The following is a 16,406-nucleotide window of genomic DNA, read 5'->3' as shown; positions in this document are numbered from 1 at the left end:
AGAAGAGAACATAGGCCGTAACCTCTCTGACATTGGTCTTGGTGATCTGTTTTCGGGCCAGTCTCCTCAGGCAGGGGCAACGAGAGATAAAATTAACAAGCGAACCTACAGCAAACAACAGCTTCTGCACAGCAAAGAAAACCACCAGCAAAACGACATGGAAGAAGACATTTGCAAATCATGCATCCAACAGGGGTTAGTATCCAAACCATATAAAGAACTCCCTGCAAGTCATATTAAGAAAAAAGCCAACCTGATTTAAAAATGGGCAGAAGGCACGAACAGACATTTCTCCAAAGACACACGAAAGGCCAGCAGGCACAGGAAAAGATGCTCACCATCCCTCACCACCAGGGAAATGCAAATCAAAGCCACGGCGAGATACCACCTCACACCAGTCAGAATGGCTAAAATCAGAAACATGAGAAACAACAAGTGTTGGCGAGGATGTGAAGAAACTAGACCTTCTTACACTGATGGTTGGGAATGCAAGCTGTTGCAGCCACTCTGGAAAATAGTATGGAAAAAAAAAAAGAAAAAAAAAAGAAAATAGTATGGAGGTTCCTCAAAAAGTGAAAAATAGAGCTACCTTATGATCTAGTAATCACACTACTGGGTATTTATCTGGAAAAGAAAAGAAAAGAAAAAAAAGAAAAGAAAAGAAAAGACTAATTTGCAAAGATATCTGCAGTCCTGTATTTATCGCAACAGTATTTACAACAGCCAAGATATGGAAATGATCTAATTGTCCATCGACAGATAAATGGATAAATGGATAAAGAACTGGTGTACACACACACACACACACACACACACGCACCCACACACACACGATGGAATATCACTCAGTCATAACAGAGTGGAATCCTGCCATCTGTGACAACATGGACAGATCCAGAGGATATTGCAAATAAAACAGGTCGGACAGAGAAAGACAAACACTACATGGTCTTGCTTCTGTGTAGACTCTAAACAAAACAAAACAAAACAAAACAAAGCAAAACAAAGGATTCTCAAACAGAAGCAGACCACAGAAACAAACTGGTGGGTTCCAGAGTGGAGGGTGGGACGCAGGCGCAGCAGGGGAAGGCGGCTAAGAAGCACAAGCTTCTGGTTGTCAAATAAATAAGCCACAGGGAGGTATGGTTCGGCATGGGGGAGGCTCTCCACTGTGTAATGACTTCGCAGGGGACAGGTGGTGGACTCGCTGGGGGAATCACATCCTACTGCATCACCATGACGTACTCCTGAGATGTCAGCTGTGCTTGAAGAAGGAATATGCTGATGACCATTTTAAGTCTCAATCTTAACATATCAGTATATTTCTCTTTGATAGGTGCCATTTCTTCCCTACTGTGCATTTTTATCAGATTTCTTGCACCAGCCCAATATCCTCTAACTTAAGGTCACCTGAAATGGTGGCTCACCTGCTGGACCCTACGTGTCCCATGGGCCTAAGGCAGGTGCTCTTCAAACAAGAACAACTCAATCAAACGTGGCGGTTGGACTCATCAGAGAAGCGTGAAGATCCGAGTCCCTGAAATTCATGCGAACACCTCTTCTGTGGTAGCTTTCTGGCCCCTAAATTGATCCGTTTTCCCAGTTTTCAATTCCGGCTCCACACAGAACACACAATCAATGTCACACGAGCCACATAGCCCAGCCAGGAGATACTCGACAGAAGATTAATCCCGGGCAAACGGACTGCATGAGTCACTGTGTGTACAGACAATTAGCTAGCCCTTCTAATCCTTCTAAATCTTGATGCGTTCCAGTAATAAAGTGCATTTAGCTACAATTTAACTGAAAATGCTCTTTTAAAAAAATCATCTCCTAGTTCTGCCTTAAAAGAGAGAAAACCATCCTGTTTGATTTTTATTCTCAGACTTGGTGACAGTAGGATTTCATGTAATTCTTTTTTATTATTGTTCAGTTGCTGGAATAAAGAGAGGAAACTTAAAAAAAAAAAAAGTCTAGGATGACACCATTCAACCAAACTTTCTGAAGCGATGGAAGTGTCTGGTAAGCCCTGTGGCCCAATTTGGTGGCCACCAGCCATGTGTGGTTGCCGAGTGCTTGGAATATGGCTCGTGCAACCGGGGAACTGAATTTTAATGAATTTGGCATCTGTTTGAATGGGCCAGTGTGACTAGTGGCTTCTGTGAAGTACCGTGTGGGTCTAGACTCTGAAAAGTACTTTATCTGCTTTTCTGTAGTGTCCTCTCTCCCTTCACACTCTCTACCTGGTGGAAAGGGTCCAGGGCAAAAAGGAACTGCCCACTAAGATGTCCGTAAGACTCAAAGTAATCTACAGAATCAATGCAATCTCTAGAAAAATCCCGGTGACTTCTTTGCAGAAATAGAAAAATCCATCCAAAAATTCATATGAAATCACAAGGGCCTCCAAACAGACAAAATGATGTTGAAAAAGGACACAACTGGAGGATTTATGCTTTCTGATTTCAAAATTAACTACAAAGCTACGTTATCAAAACAGTGTGATCCTGGCACAAAGACAGATGTACAGACCGATGGAATAGAGAGCCCAGAGATAAACCCTCATTTATATGGTTAAACGATTTACAACAAGGTTGCCAAGACCACTCAATGGGGGAATTTTCAGGAAATGATGTTGAGAGAACAAGACATGCACATGCAAAAGGGTGAGGTTGGACCCTACCTAATAGCATGTATGGAAATTCATTCAAGATGGATCAAAGCCCCAAGTAAGAGCTGAAGCTATAGAACCCCTAGAGGAAAACACAGAGAAAAAGCTTTGTGACACTGTGGTGGGCAGTGATTTCTAGGATGTGATGCCAAAGTCACAGGCCACAAAAGAAAAAAGTAGATAAAATGGTCTTGATTAAGATTAAAAACTTGGGGCAGCCCGGGTGGCTCAGCGGTTTAGCGCTGCCTTCAGCCCAGGGTCTGATCCTGGAGACCCAGGATTGAGTCCCACGTCGGGCTCCCTGCATGGAGCCCTCTCCCTTCTCCCTCTGCCTGTGTCTCTGCCTCTCTCTCTCTCTTTCTCTGTCTCTCATGAATAAATAAATAAAATCTTTTAAAAAAATGATTGAAAACTTCTGTGTGTCACAGACCACTGTCCACGGAGGGAGAAGGAGACCCACAGAAGGAGCAAATATCTGCAAACATATGCCTGATAAGGGGTCAATATCCAGCATATATAAAGATCTCCTGCACCTCAACAACAATAAACTCGATTCCAAAACGGGCACAAGACATGAAGAGACACATCTCCAAAGAAGACATACGAATGGTCAATAGCACATGGAAAGATGCTGGACATCACCAATCCTAGGGGACATGCAGATTGAGGCCACAAGGAGATACCACCTTATGCCCATCACGTCAGAGGAGCGGCGCCCTTGCCGCCCACTCATGGAGCAGCTTGCCCCAAATCCTGGAATGCAACTATGGAGCACGTGGTGCATTGAACCATCTTCGTGTCCTCATGCATTCGTTCCTAGGCCAGGGAAGATGGGGAAGAAACAAATGTTCACAAAGGCTCATGGTATGGCCTATTTTATGCATCAGGTTGACTGGTCTAAGGGATGTCCAGGTGTCACAGCACTCTTCTGGGTGTGCCTGGGAGGGTGTCCTGAGACCAGCACCTGATGCAGCAGACCCAGTAAAGGACCTGCCAGTGGGGCGAGACCAGATGGACCAGGAGCCCAGATGGGACAAAGAGGTGAGGAAAGATGAATTCTTTCTTTCTTCTGGAGCTGACACATCCACCTTCCCTTGCCCTCCTGGTTCCCAGGCTTTCGGACTCTGGGACTCACACTTGCCCCCCCCACCCCTTCCCTTTTCAGGCCTTCAGACTCAGGCCGAAGCACACCACTGGTTCCCTGGGTCTCCAGCCTGCTGTCTGCAGATCGCAGGACTTCTGGGTCTCACAACCACATGAGCCAACTGCTGTGATAAGTCTCCTCCTGGTACAGACCTCTCTGTGCCCCACCGGTTCTGCTCCTCTAGAGACCCCTGGCTGATACACCCATAACACCCTGTGCAGGGGAGCCTGGAGTGGAGGCGGTGGGGTGTCCCCGGTCCCCCAGGGCGATGCACCTCTGTGCTCAGGTCTGAGGCCTGGGCGGGGCATCCAGCAAGGTGGTCCTTGGCAAGGTCCTTGGAGGGCACCAGGGAGGAAACCCTGAGCCTGGCCATCTCGCAACTGAGTCTGATGGTGGGCGGGGGGCTGCCAGGGACGCCCTGTGCACCTGCTGTGGCCTGCTTTGCTCTCTCTGAGTCTGATCATCACTTTCAGTGCCAGTGGATAAGGGATTCTCTGTGAGGTCACTGGACAAGTGCTGCTGCACCAGGCAGTGCCATTCATCCTGGCTGGGGGTGGGTGGGCTTAGAAATTCAATGAACCTGCTAACTAAGCCTGGCCCAGGTGAACACAGTTTCACAGCCTGGACATTCTCGGTTAACTCAGCTCTTGGAGGCCCTGTCCCAAGGATGCACACGTAATCTGCCTGGCGTCTCTCTCTGTCTCTCTCTCATATCCCCCTTCCCACCAATGGTGGAGGTGACAGATGCCTCCTGCTGATGGCTGGATGATCCCTGGGCCCCCACTGCCCCCGAGGGTTGATGAGCAGTCAGGTCTACGGACGGCAAGGCCTGGGAGGCAGGACGGACAGGTGACTTATGGGGACCTTCCCGTGTGCCCACTGGCTTGGGGGGGGGCTGTCACCGTGGTGCTCAGCACAGACCATGCCGTTGCCAGTTGATGGATGAGGATTTGAAGCTCAGAGAGGTTCAGCACGTTGCCTGAGGTCTCGCGGCCCCAGTGACAAAGGAAGGATTTGACTCCATGTGTGTCTGAGGGATGATTTTCCCGGCTGTGGGGGTGGCTGACCCTGCATGTGCACAGGTGAGTGTGAAGCACAGGTGAGTGTGAACATCATGACGGGGACAGGTGAGCTGAGAAGCCTGGGCACTGGTGGCTCTGGGCTCCCAAGTTCCCCAGACACTGGCCCTCAGGCTAGGACTCACCCAGGGCCCTTAATAAATCCAAATATATTTTTAAAAGATTTTACTTATTTATTCATGAGAGACACAGAGAGAGAGGCAGAGACACAGGCAGAGGGAGGAGCAGACTCCAGGCAGGAAGCCTGATGTGGGACTCGATCCCGGGACTCTAGGATCACGCCCTGAATTGAAGGCAGATGCTCAACCACTGAGCCACCCAGGTATCCAAATAAATCCAAATATTGTCTGAAGGAGAACCTCATTAATTTGTTACTGGGGTGTGTGATACAGATGCTACACATACATCCTCCCCCCACAGACACACTTGGGTCACATTAACAGAGGTATAGTGTGTGTATCGTAGGAGGTGATGATCCTGATATATCATAACCTGTTTAAGTCCACATGAGCTCTTGAGATCAGCAGTGGGCACAAAGAAAGACACAGATAAATGGGAGTGGGCCCAGAAGAAAGCAGACTAACTGGTGGGGGGTCATGTGGTTGGGTCCTGGGGTGCATGTGTGGAGGAAGTGGGGTGCTTGAAAGTGCTGCCCTGTTGTGAGTGACCCCAGGGGCAGAACCAGGGCCCATGCATTCTCAGGAGGACTCGGAGGCCGCAGCCAGCTTGGTGACTGGAGACTCCCGAGGTCTGTGTGGGTGAGCCGGTGGGGTCAGCCTCCTGCGCAGGGGACACGGCGGTCTGGGGTGGGAAGTCGGGCGGTGACTGTGTGTCCTTCCAGCCCCGGGGTTCTGCGACGAAGGTGTATGCGACGGGGAGGGACTTCACTGAAGATTTTTTTCTGTAGATTTTTATTAATAAAAATAACCTTGACTTGAACCACGGATTTCAAAGTGTTCAGATTGGGGATGTTTACGTGGTGTAGCTGATGTCAGCATAAGCAGGAGCGTCAAGTCGAGGAACCGGCGCAGCGCAACGCCAGTCCCTGAGTACAAGGAGTCTCACGCGGTCAAGAGCAGCAGCGGCCTAGGGGGCAGAGGGCAGGATGGGCCTGGGGGCGGCCGGGGAAGGGGGCGCACGGCCTCGGGCCTGCACTCTTGCTGAAGCCAGGATGTCAGTGGATCTTTGATTCGTTGGGTCGCTGCTGCCGTGAGTTTCACACGAAGGCGGACGTCCGGCCCTCGGGGAAGCGTGAGGAAGCCCTGGGCCCGACTCTGCCTGTGCTCGGTGTGGGGGCAGTGTCGGGGGTCCGGGCACACCCGCGTAGCAGCAGGTCGGCGGTGAGCCCCCGGGTGCGGGCAGGGGGCTGCTGGAGCAGACGCGTGTCCCCTTCCTGGCCTGGCCTCATCCAAAGGGCTGCCGAGGGTCAGTGCCCAGGTGGGCCCGACGTGGGGCTGGTCAGCGCGGGTGCAGAGGGGATCTGGGGCTCACCAGGGCGGAGTTCTGAATGCAGATTCCAGGGCCCTGGCGGAGACCAGCTAGCTCCTGGGGGCTCCTGGGTGTTGGCATTTTCCTCCTGCAGGTGATTCTTGGGTTCAGGCAGGCTCCTCCCCCTGAGGAGGGCTGCAGGGAAGGGAAGGTGCAGAGCAGGAGGGAGCAGGCCTGGGGAGCAGCGAGCTTCTGGGAACCCGCAGCTCCTAGTGGAGCCAAGGGGTGTGAACGTGGGAGGTGACGCCAGGACGTGGGCTGAGAAGGTGAAGGGGAAAACCGTAATACAGTGGCCAGGCACGTCCTGCCACCTGGCGTCCTCCCTCCACAGGGACGTGCCGTTCCCAGCCTGCACAGTTCTCCTTCAGCTCTGGGCTCCGGCCTCACTGCCTCCTGGAAGCCACCCTGGACATCCCCTGGCTCACGCCCCTTCCGTGAGTCAGGACCATGGAGCCCAGTGGACGGATGGATGGACCTGACTGTGAGCACCGGGGGGAGGCCCCCCATCTGTCTGCGTTGTTTGTAAGGTTCCTGGGAGGTCTGGGGGCTGAGCAGGGCTGGATGTCGCGGGCAGAGGAGATCCGACGTCTTGGTCCTGCGAGGTCTTACTCTCCTGTGGTTCTTGGTCTGGGAGGTTTGGTTCCGTGTATCCGCGTAGCTACCGTAGCTCACCGTTCTCCACAGGCCACTCTCTCTGAGGCCCCTGTGTGGGCCCCCTCTTGATATTTCCACCTGTGTTCCGAGTCAGGTTCTTGCTTGAGCCCCCACCTCCTCCCATAAAGTCCCTCCCTAGCAGCCTACAGGCCTGGCCCAGATCCCCCACCCCCCTGCCCAAGTGCACCCCCAGGGAGTCCTGCATAACTGGTGGTGAGGAGGGGAGGGTCCAGGCCTCAGGAGTTTAACAAGCGCCCCAGGTGATGTGACTGCACAGCCCGGCAGATGAGCTGGGTCCTTGGGGCAGCCCCCCAGTCCCCAACACCGCAGGGAGACCACAAACAGAGCCCCCCAAATTGGCTCATCCGCTGAGCCAGCCCTGGGAACTGAACACCAGACACGAAGGGTCCTCCGAAGGGTCACGGAATGGAAAGGAACAGGGACGGAGGGACAGCTTGGCTGGAATTGGCTGCTGTCCTATAGAAGCAGGAGGTCCGGAGGGTGTGGGGACATGACCCCCACCCCCAACGCACGCACAAACGCCTCTCTATTTTAGAAATAGGTCACTTGGAGCAAAGCACTGAGTGGTAGTCTCACACCACCCCTGTGGGCTGCTGGGATTTCAGCCCGGGCTCGCGGAGGGGGTATGCCAGGGGGGCGTAAGGGGAACCTGCCAGGGGCCTGTTACCCCAGAGAGTCACCGGGGCCCCCTCGGCACCTGGAGAGAAGGGGGGAGGCTGGTGTGTCAGAGAGCTGGCCTTTGTGGAGGACGGTGAGCTGGAGCTGACCCCCTTAGGGACATGCTCTGGGGGCAGCTGGCACGGAGCCCCACGGCTCACAGATGAGAGGGTGTGGCCGGGGCTTGGATGGGACAACTGTCCGGGAAGCCCCCGAGGCCTGCCGCCAGCCCTACTCTTTCCCGCTGGCCCATGTGCTCTTTCTGGCATGTTCTGGCTTCCTGGCCAGAGTAGGTCTTTAGGGACCCTGAGTCAGATCCACACAGGGGGCCCGGGGGTGGGGGTGGGGAGGTGTTCTAGGAATCTTGATCCCTGCCCTCCCGTCCTGGTTAGGTCACCCCTTTCTTGGCTAGAGAGAGGAGTAGCAGAAAGGGGAGCCTCCTGCAGGGCACCTCCACCCCAGTGCCGGGTATGGGGGTTTCTGGGGACTGAGACGGCCTTCTCGGCAGACCCAGATGGGCTCCCTGTGGGGCCCTGGCTCCTCTGTAGCACCCTCCTCACCTCCCCAGCCCCTCCGTCCCCTCCCTGCCTCAGGCTGACCAGGGGCTCATCTCTGCAGCCCTGCAGGTACCCCCAGTCCCTTGGTGGGCAGGGTTGAGGGTGGACGCTCTCTTTCTGCAGGACCAGCTGGGCACCTGCTGCCTTCTGGGCTCTCTTGCAGGGTGCACCCCCTTACTTAGGGAGCTCCCCAGGTGCTCTGAATGTGCTTGATGGTCCTGGATACCCAGTGCTCCACGTCCTGGTGTGCTGACCAGGCCCTAACAGCCCCCCTGCTCATTCACACTAAGGGTGTGAGTGATTGCCAGGAGCTTAGACTAAGAGGCTTTGCGTCCTTCCTGGGAGGCAAACCTTAATCATCTCCATCCGAAGGGATGTCCGATAAGCATCTCTGCCTCAGAGAATAGCTGTTGAACTAGGGGGTGGAGAAAGGTGCAGATGAATCATCAGATCTGAGACTCATTCCAGCCGACAGCTCCGGGTTATGGGTTATTGTGCCGAGCCTCAGCCTCCCCCTCCCATAAAACGGGGCTTTTATTTAATTAATTAATTTATTTAAAACGGGGCTTTTAACACCGCCTTCTTGGCCAGGTTTTTTGGAGAGCTCGATGAGAGAATGCCTGTGAACAGCAGGGCCCTGTGCCTGGCACGCAGCGGGCGCTCCACTGATGCTCTGTGCGTCTCAGTGGCCAGGATGGGTGAGCACCGGTGTGGGCGAAGGCCTGGCCCCGCGCGGCGGGCCTCATGAACGCATCAACTCGGAGGTGCCATCGGTCGGTTCCCTGGTTCCCTGTCGCCAGCGCTGGCCTTGTGAACATGGTCACCTCTGGCTCCCGCTGGGCACTGCTGGGCTCCACTGGGGTCTCTACCCTGCCCACCCGATCTGCCTGGACCTACTCCTCCCCCTGGGCCCACCCTTTCCCCCAGGCGTACCTGCTCCCCCTGCACCCACTGGCTCCCCCTGGGCCCACCTGCTCCCCCTGCACCGACCGGCTCCCCCTGCACCCACTGGCTCCCCCTGGGCCGACCCGCTCCCCTGGGCCCACCCCTTCCTTGAGTGGGACTGACTCTCCAGGGTCCAGTTTAGCAAACCCTTACCCCACAGTGACCTCTGCTGGGAAGAAGGGGAGTTGCTCCAGGGAGAAGTGGGAAGTAGGAAAAAAACCCTCACAACTGCCCAGGGGCAAAACCCACCAGCCTGGAACTGGCCCCTGCCCGGGGCTGGCCAGGGCCACAGCCAGCTGGAAGTCTCTCTGTGGGCTGTGGGGCCGGGGCTGGCAGAGGGCCCTGGGGAAGGAGGGCTCAGCTCACAGGGGAAGCGGCCAGCCTGGGACTCCAGGCTGGGATGCGGTGATGCCTCTACCCGCCAGGAAGGCAAAGTTTGCCAACGACCACCAGAAGCCAGGAGAGACGCCTACACCTAAACCCCCTCTGTCCCCAGGAGGAACCAGCCCTGCCGACACCTGATCTCAGGCTTGCAGCCCCTGGGTCTGGGCAGAAGTAAATGCCTGTTGCGAGCCCGCTCTGTGGTGCTTGCTTACAGCTGCCCCAGGACACTGAGACACACCTGCTGTGCAGGTGGAAGAAGGAGGCATCCCGGGGCTCGTGAGTGGGTGACAGGTGACAAGCAGGGGTCGCAAGGGCACTGATGCCAGGTGTTGATCTCTTGGCCTGTGACTGGCCCTTCCCTGCTTTGGAGAAAGGAGAAAAAGTCTCAACTGCAGGTCAGAAGAGAGGGGCTGGGGGGTGGGGGTCTCACGAGCTCAGGATCCTGCCTGGCCTTGGGCCCCAGGCCCTCCCCACCTCCTCTGGGGAGGCCTCTGGCAGCTTCAGGCAGCAGGGCCCCGAGCCCCGGGTCCCCTGCTCACGCCTCTTTGCCACCCCCCTACCCAGCTCTCCTGACTTCGTTGATTTTCTAGCTTGACTGTGAACCCTGCCAGCTGGGGTGGTGCCCATGCTGGTCTTGAGACCCCCTTGAATGTTTTGTGATGTGTGGGGGGCCAAGGTGACGGCATCTGTGGGAAGCCCTTAGCCCGGGCCCTGGCGCCTGGAGAGGCCTCCTTGCTGATGTGCTGGCCGTAGCAATCCTGGCCTACACACCTCCATGTGTCCTGTGCCCTCTGCATGATGCAGAGGACCCCGGAGGGGCAGAGAGAAATGAGTGAGAACCTGCCCAAGGAGAGAGGGAGGAGACAGCCTTGCCGACAGGGGGTGAGCTGTAATTTAAGGCAGCTGACAGGCCCTGTCTGTGCCAGGAGGCCCACGCGAACTTCCTTCTCCTTCACACACCTGCCAAGGACGGCCAGCCGAGGCCACTGCAGGTGCTGTCAGAGCTCGGGACCCAGGAGGCTGGCCTGCATGGGCCTGGCTCCGTCCACCGGTGTCCTCTTCAGAGGGGCCCTGGGGGTCGGGTCTGCTCTGCAGGTGGGCTGGCAGGTGGTGGCCTCGAAGTTGGTCAGTCGGGGTGTTATAACCAGGCTGCCCTGGGCTGCATGCTGAGTGCACCTTGCAAACCTCACGGGGAGCAAAGCAGAGAGGTCTCAGCTCCTGGCTGCTGCCATCTGGGCCAACAGACGGTAAATAGGGAGACAGAGGGCAGCAGCTCACCCAAGGGCAAGTCACCCCGGAGACCCTCTCTCAGAGCCCCTCCTCCCCGCCCCTGGTGGCTCCCAAATGTCCTCAGCGGCAGGGGCAGCCAGGCCTCTTCTTGATGGCCGGGGCTCGCCATGAACCACTGTGGATCGGGCCTGGGATGAAGGAGTCTCTCCCCTGCTCCATTCTGCCCGCTGCCACCCAGGGGCTTCGGCTGGGCTCCTGCCTGGGTAGCTGGGTGCTGGGCCTGGAGCCAACCCAAAGGCCCTGCGTGCCCCCCTGTATGGCCAGGGCATTAGCTTCCTGCACCCTTGGCCTCTTCCTTGGCACTCCAGGCCAGCTCCCTGCTCTGACGTGGCCCCGGGTTTCCCACCCGCATGTGCCTCCTGGCTCCTGCTCGCCTGGGCTTGGGACCCCCTCCCTGATGGGCTGGTTCCTTGGACCCCAGCCTCCTGGGTTGGTGACCACAGTAAGAGCTGTTTGACCTTGAATGTGACCGAATCTCTGGGGCCCGCAGAATTCTAGGTCATTCCAATGACCAGATGAGCCCGCCTTGGGCGTGGGAACATGTGAATTGGAGATATTGCTCCCGTGATGGTGTCAGGTGACTTGCAGCAGGGCTCCTTGCCAATTAATGGAGGTCCCTGATCAGTTGTCTTTGGGGTCACGAGAAGGGAAGTTAGCAGGGTGGGGCTCCCGAGTGTGGTTTACAGATGGAGGGGCCACATGGCAGGGGACTTGGGGTGGCCCTGCTGGCAGCCAGCAAGGAAACGGGGCCTCAGTCCCACAGCTGCAAGGGATTGAATTTGGCCAAGCACCCGGATGAGCGTGGAAACAGACTTGTCCCCAGAGCCCACAGGAGCATCGCTGGCCAGCACCCTGATTTCTGCCTGTGAGCCCCTGAGCACCGGACACAGCAGGCCTGCCAGGACGGTTGGCCCACAGGAGATAATAGCTGGGGTCATTTTAAGCTGCTAAGTTTGGGGCAATTTGTTACATAGCATGAGTTAACTAATACAACAGCCACATGCCTCAGTTTCCCCAGCTGTAAACCGGGGTCATTGCGGCCCTGACTCACAGGTAGTTGTGAGGATTGATGGAGGGGCCCCTGGGTCAGTGCACTTAGGAAGCAGGAGGGGGGCACGTGTCACTGTGATTGAGTCACTGTGATCGTGAGAGGGCCCCACACTGGGCTGGCCCTGGGCCTGACTGGGGCCAGGGAGCCTGCACACACCCCACTGCTCTGTTACTCACTTGTTCCAAGTCTTTCCCCTGGGGCCTATGGGTCAGGGGTGGAAGGGTGGGGGCCCCGTGTAGCTCTTCCTTGCATCTCCTCGCCGCATAGGACTGGACAGGGCCCATAGATGTTTGGTGAAAATATTCACGGCTAGACAGAGGAGCCGCTGGTCAGAGAAGGGGTGTGGAACCCACGTGGGGTCTGGCGAGCCCTCGCTGTTGAGGGCAGAGCAAGCCTGACTGAGGGAAGGGACGTGAGCTGGGGGCTCCTCCCCCCGCCTGCGAGCCTTGCTCCTGCAGAGCCAGTCCTGATGCCCAGATGGGTCTGGGGAAGGAACCAGGGCAGTTCAAGGGAGGGAGGGCAAGAGCCAGGGCCCCAGGGCTCCGCGGAGGGCAGGGGTGTGCAGGACGGGCACATGTGTGACGAGGATGGACAGGCCAGCCAAGGAGGGCCATCTGGAAGATGCTCCTGGCTTCTGGCTCCGGTGGCCAGCTGTAAATCAGGGCCTAGAAGGACTCCGGGACACATCCCAGGTTGCCTGGTGCTGGTTCCCCTGGCTGGCCGGGTCTGTGCATCCTTGCCTGCCCCAGCCTCACCCAGGGGCAGGGAGAGGAGGAGGGAGCCCAGCCTGTGCTGGGCTGGGGGCGGAGGCTGGGGGGTGGCAGGGGGCAGCCAGGGTGTGCCGGGAGTCTGGGCAGCAGGGCCCACGTGGGACCCAGGCGGTCCAGGGGGGCTCCTTGGGAAGGGAAGCAGGAGCCCAGCCAGCAGGCTGGGTTTGGGGCTGTCCAGCCCCCCTCTCATTGCTTACACTGGCCCAACCGCACCCCCAAAGTACCTGGAAGAGTCACCTCCTTCTCAGACTCCTGCCAGCTCCCAGCCCCTGCCCCCAGCCCTGCCCATCACCACGGGTTCCCTTCTAGAGAAGAGGTGGGGAGGGGCCAGCATCAGGGGAGGGGCCCGGGACCAGCACCTCAGCCTCTGCCTCTGCCTGGCTGTGTGCACAGCACCCCAAATCCAGGGCCTCCCTCCTCTTTCCCGGGTCCCTGGCTGCGGGGGAAGAGATTGAAGATGTGAGGTTGCTACTTAGTATTCCTCTCCTCACCTCCTCCATGCTGGCGGCCAGGGCGAGGAGCCAGCCAGAGGCAGTGGGAATGTCGAGGAACTGGGAGCTATGTTCCCTGAGCGGCCGCAGGCAGGGTCCAGCCCCTGAACCCACACATGGTGTCTCCTGGGAGGGTGGCCGGCCAGCCTGGGGCAACTTCAGGGGCTGGGGATGCAGAGCAGACCTGACGTCCCCTTGCTGTGGAGGCCGGGAAGCTGCTATGGGGCAGTCTGGGTGGCTCCCCTGCTGGCCCCTGGTGGTGGAGGGATCTTACCTGCTGGGCTGGGAGGCTCAGACCCAGGCGGGCAGCGGCGGGGCAGGGCCGTGGGGCCAGCCACCCTGGGGGCAGAGCCCAGAGGGACACCGGGCCCCTGCAGAGAGCCATCTGTGTAGCCTGCATTTATGGGGCATTTCACCGAGCACTGCTGCCCCCCGTCTCCAGCACGGGACTTGAAGCTCCCAGCCTGTGGGTACTGTATCTCGCCCCTACAGGCCTGTCTGGCCCCTACCTACCTGACACATAAATTTGGTTTCCCCGCAAAGATGAGTGGAAGACACAACATTAAAGCTAATGATTGTTTAGTTAAATATCCAATGACAACAGCCAACATACAGGTAAAGCATCATGTCATGATGGGCCACTACCCCCCCCACACACGCACAGAGGGGGTCATTTAATGCTCACAAGGATGGCCAGGTGGGCACAATTATTTATACGACCGTCTCCATTTCACAGGCGGGGAAAGAAAGGCAGAGAGAGGGTGTGGGAGGACACACAGCTGGGAAGAAGCCAGGTTGGGGTCCAGGCCCCACCGTGCCATCCCCATCGGGCCACCCAGCCCAGTCCAACCAGCTCTTGGCCAGAGAACCCAGGGCTCCAGCCTGAAGCCTTCCCGCGCGAGTGCACCGAGGGTCCTGAGCGGGCCACTCCTGCCCCCGTGGGCGCTAGCGGGGCTGTCCTCTCCTGGGTTGTGCCACAGTAGGCCTGGGCCGCAGCCACCTCTGTTACATAAACACCGGAGGAGAGAGCCCAGGGGAGGGCCACCGCCAGCGGGACCAGCACCAGCACTTACACAGCCGCAGCGGGAGGGGCGGGTGGCTAGAACTGGGAAAAGTGAGGCACTCTCATCCGAGGACGACGGAGCCAGGAGGGAGCTGGCACTGCACCCGCTTGCTCTTTCTGGGCACCTGAAAGTGACCTCCAGCTGCCCCACACAGAAGCCTTCGGTGACACTGTCCCCCCATGATGCTGGGGGCCCCGGATCTCAGGTTGAGGGGCAGCTCCCCCTAAGTCTCAGGCCTGAGGCCAGGCTGCCTCTGGCTCCGCTCTTCACAAAGTCCCCACCGGCCTGGGGGGCCCGGGGAGCTGGGGCCACGGACCCCACGATGAGCTCCCAGGTCCAGAGGAACCCCCCACTACCACCCAGAGCACCCCTCGGCCTTGTCCACCGTTCTGCCAATGCCCCTTGCAAGTCTGGTTTTTAGAAAAGAAACAGTTGAGGGAAAAGAAGTCACTGGCGTTGAGAAGGGGAGAGCGCGCTGCACAAGGGACCGCGAAGGGGGCGCCTGTCTGCTGACGAGTCCCCAGGATCCCGTCGCCAGTCGCCGGCTGCCCTGCCCCGGGAGGAGGCCGGCTCAGGAGGTGCCCTGGAGGTGGCGCTGGCCCGAGCGAGCGTCCGGGATGTGGGTGCAATGCAGCACCGCACTGCCGCCCCGGCCCGGCCCCCCGCCCACCGGCTCCGCGCACGACCCCGCCGGGCTGGGCGCTGCTGGGGTGCGGGCAGAGCAGGTGCCCGCGGGCCGCCTGCAGCCCCCAGGGAACTTGAAGAAGTCAGCGGAAACCCGGCCGCTCCCGCCACCTGCCGCTCCCGGGCCCCCTCCCCACGGCTCCGGTCCCCAGTCCCGCGTCCTCAGTGCCCACCAGCCCCGCCCCCCGCCTGCAGGGGGGTGCCCTTCCCCGCGGGGCCCAGGAGAGCCCTCCCTCCTGCCCCACTCACCGTGCAGCAGGGCATGTGGGCGCCGGCTCGCTCCCCGCTCCGGGTGGGTCCCCTGGAGTCTCAGCCTGCAGAAGGCTCGGCCGAGGCCACCGCCCAGGTGCCCTGCGCCTGGGCTCTCCTTGGCGGGGGCCCTGCGCCTCCTGAGCTGGCCCCGGCTCGCAGGGACTCTCTGACTGGTGGCCGGGGATGGGGCCACCCGCAGGCAGCAGGGCGTGGTGGCCGCTGGCCGGGCAGGTCGGGGGTCACCGCAGGTCCGGCCGTGGAGATCCCGCTGCACTCCCGGCTGCTCTGCTTGCACTCTCGGAGCCCGCAGCTGCCAGCAGCGGGACCAGCTGTCCAAGCCGCCTCCTGGGCGCCAGACAGATCTGGTTCCAGCCCTGGCTGCGTCCTTCTGAGGTGCACGAGGTACAGGCTGGGGTGTTACCTAACACCCCCTGCAGCCTTGCCTTCTGTCTGGCAGGTTGGCTTAGGGATTGCAGCGGGAAACACCTGAAGACCCTCGGGACAGGGTGGTAGGGCCCCTGCTGACCTCCTGGCCTCTCCCTCCAGGCAGAAGTGGGGCAGAGCCTGAGGCACAGAGAGGGTGGGTGACTGCCTGGGTCACACAGCGCGTCAGGGGCACTGGAGAGTCTTCCTGTATTCGAGTGTAATTCCCCATCCCCTTGGGTGTCCAGCTCCTCCCAGCACCACTGCCAGCCTGGCCCAGGCTGGTCCTGCTCAGCTCTGCCCTCTCTACCCTCCCCTTCCTCACCCATCCATCCAGCCCAGCTCACCTCTGCTCTGCCCACCCAGTCCTGCCCTGTCCACTCTCCCCTGCCTCGCTTGTCCATCTCAGCCCATCCCATCCCAGCCCTGAGCTTTCCACCCTCCCCTTCCTCGCCCATCCATCCAGCCCAGGCCACCCGTCTCTGCCCACTGAGTCCTGCCCTGTTCCCCCTCTCCTGTCCAGCCTGTCCAGCCCAGCCCTGTCCAGCCCAGCCCTGCCCTGCTCTGCCCACCCAGCCCTGCCTGTCTACCCTCTGACCAGCCCAGGCTGGTCCTGCTCATCCCTGCCCTCTCTACCCGCCCCTGCCTAGCCCATCCACCCGGCCCAGCCCAGCCCTCTCTGCCCACCCCTCCCCTGCCCAGCTGTGCCCAAAAGAAGGCCTACAGCTTTGCAGGAGCAATAGTTGACAAATATTTTTTGAGAAGCTGGGCTGGAAGAGCATCC

General features: G+C 58.6%; 1 protein-coding gene across 1 annotated transcript in view; it reads right to left on the bottom strand.

The window, feature by feature from the left end:
• OSBPL5 (oxysterol binding protein like 5) overlaps positions 1 to 15,347 on the bottom strand; it is a 75,870-nt gene extending 60,523 nt beyond the window's left edge. The window contains exon 1 of the mRNA XM_072790350.1: positions 15,197 to 15,347. Coding sequence (XP_072646451.1) covers positions 15,197 to 15,211 — 15 coding nt within the window. The 5' untranslated portion in view covers positions 15,212 to 15,347. The remainder of the gene's footprint in view (positions 1 to 15,196) is intronic.
• Between the last annotated feature and the right edge of the window lie 1,059 nt (positions 15,348 to 16,406).

The sequence above is a fragment of the Canis lupus genome, chromosome 21, assembly GCF_048164855.1.
Source record: "Canis lupus baileyi chromosome 21, mCanLup2.hap1, whole genome shotgun sequence".
Taxonomy (NCBI): domain Eukaryota; kingdom Metazoa; phylum Chordata; class Mammalia; order Carnivora; family Canidae; genus Canis; species Canis lupus.
The sequence above is the reverse complement of the archived record's forward strand: the minus strand, read 5'-3'. Positions and strand labels throughout refer to the sequence as shown.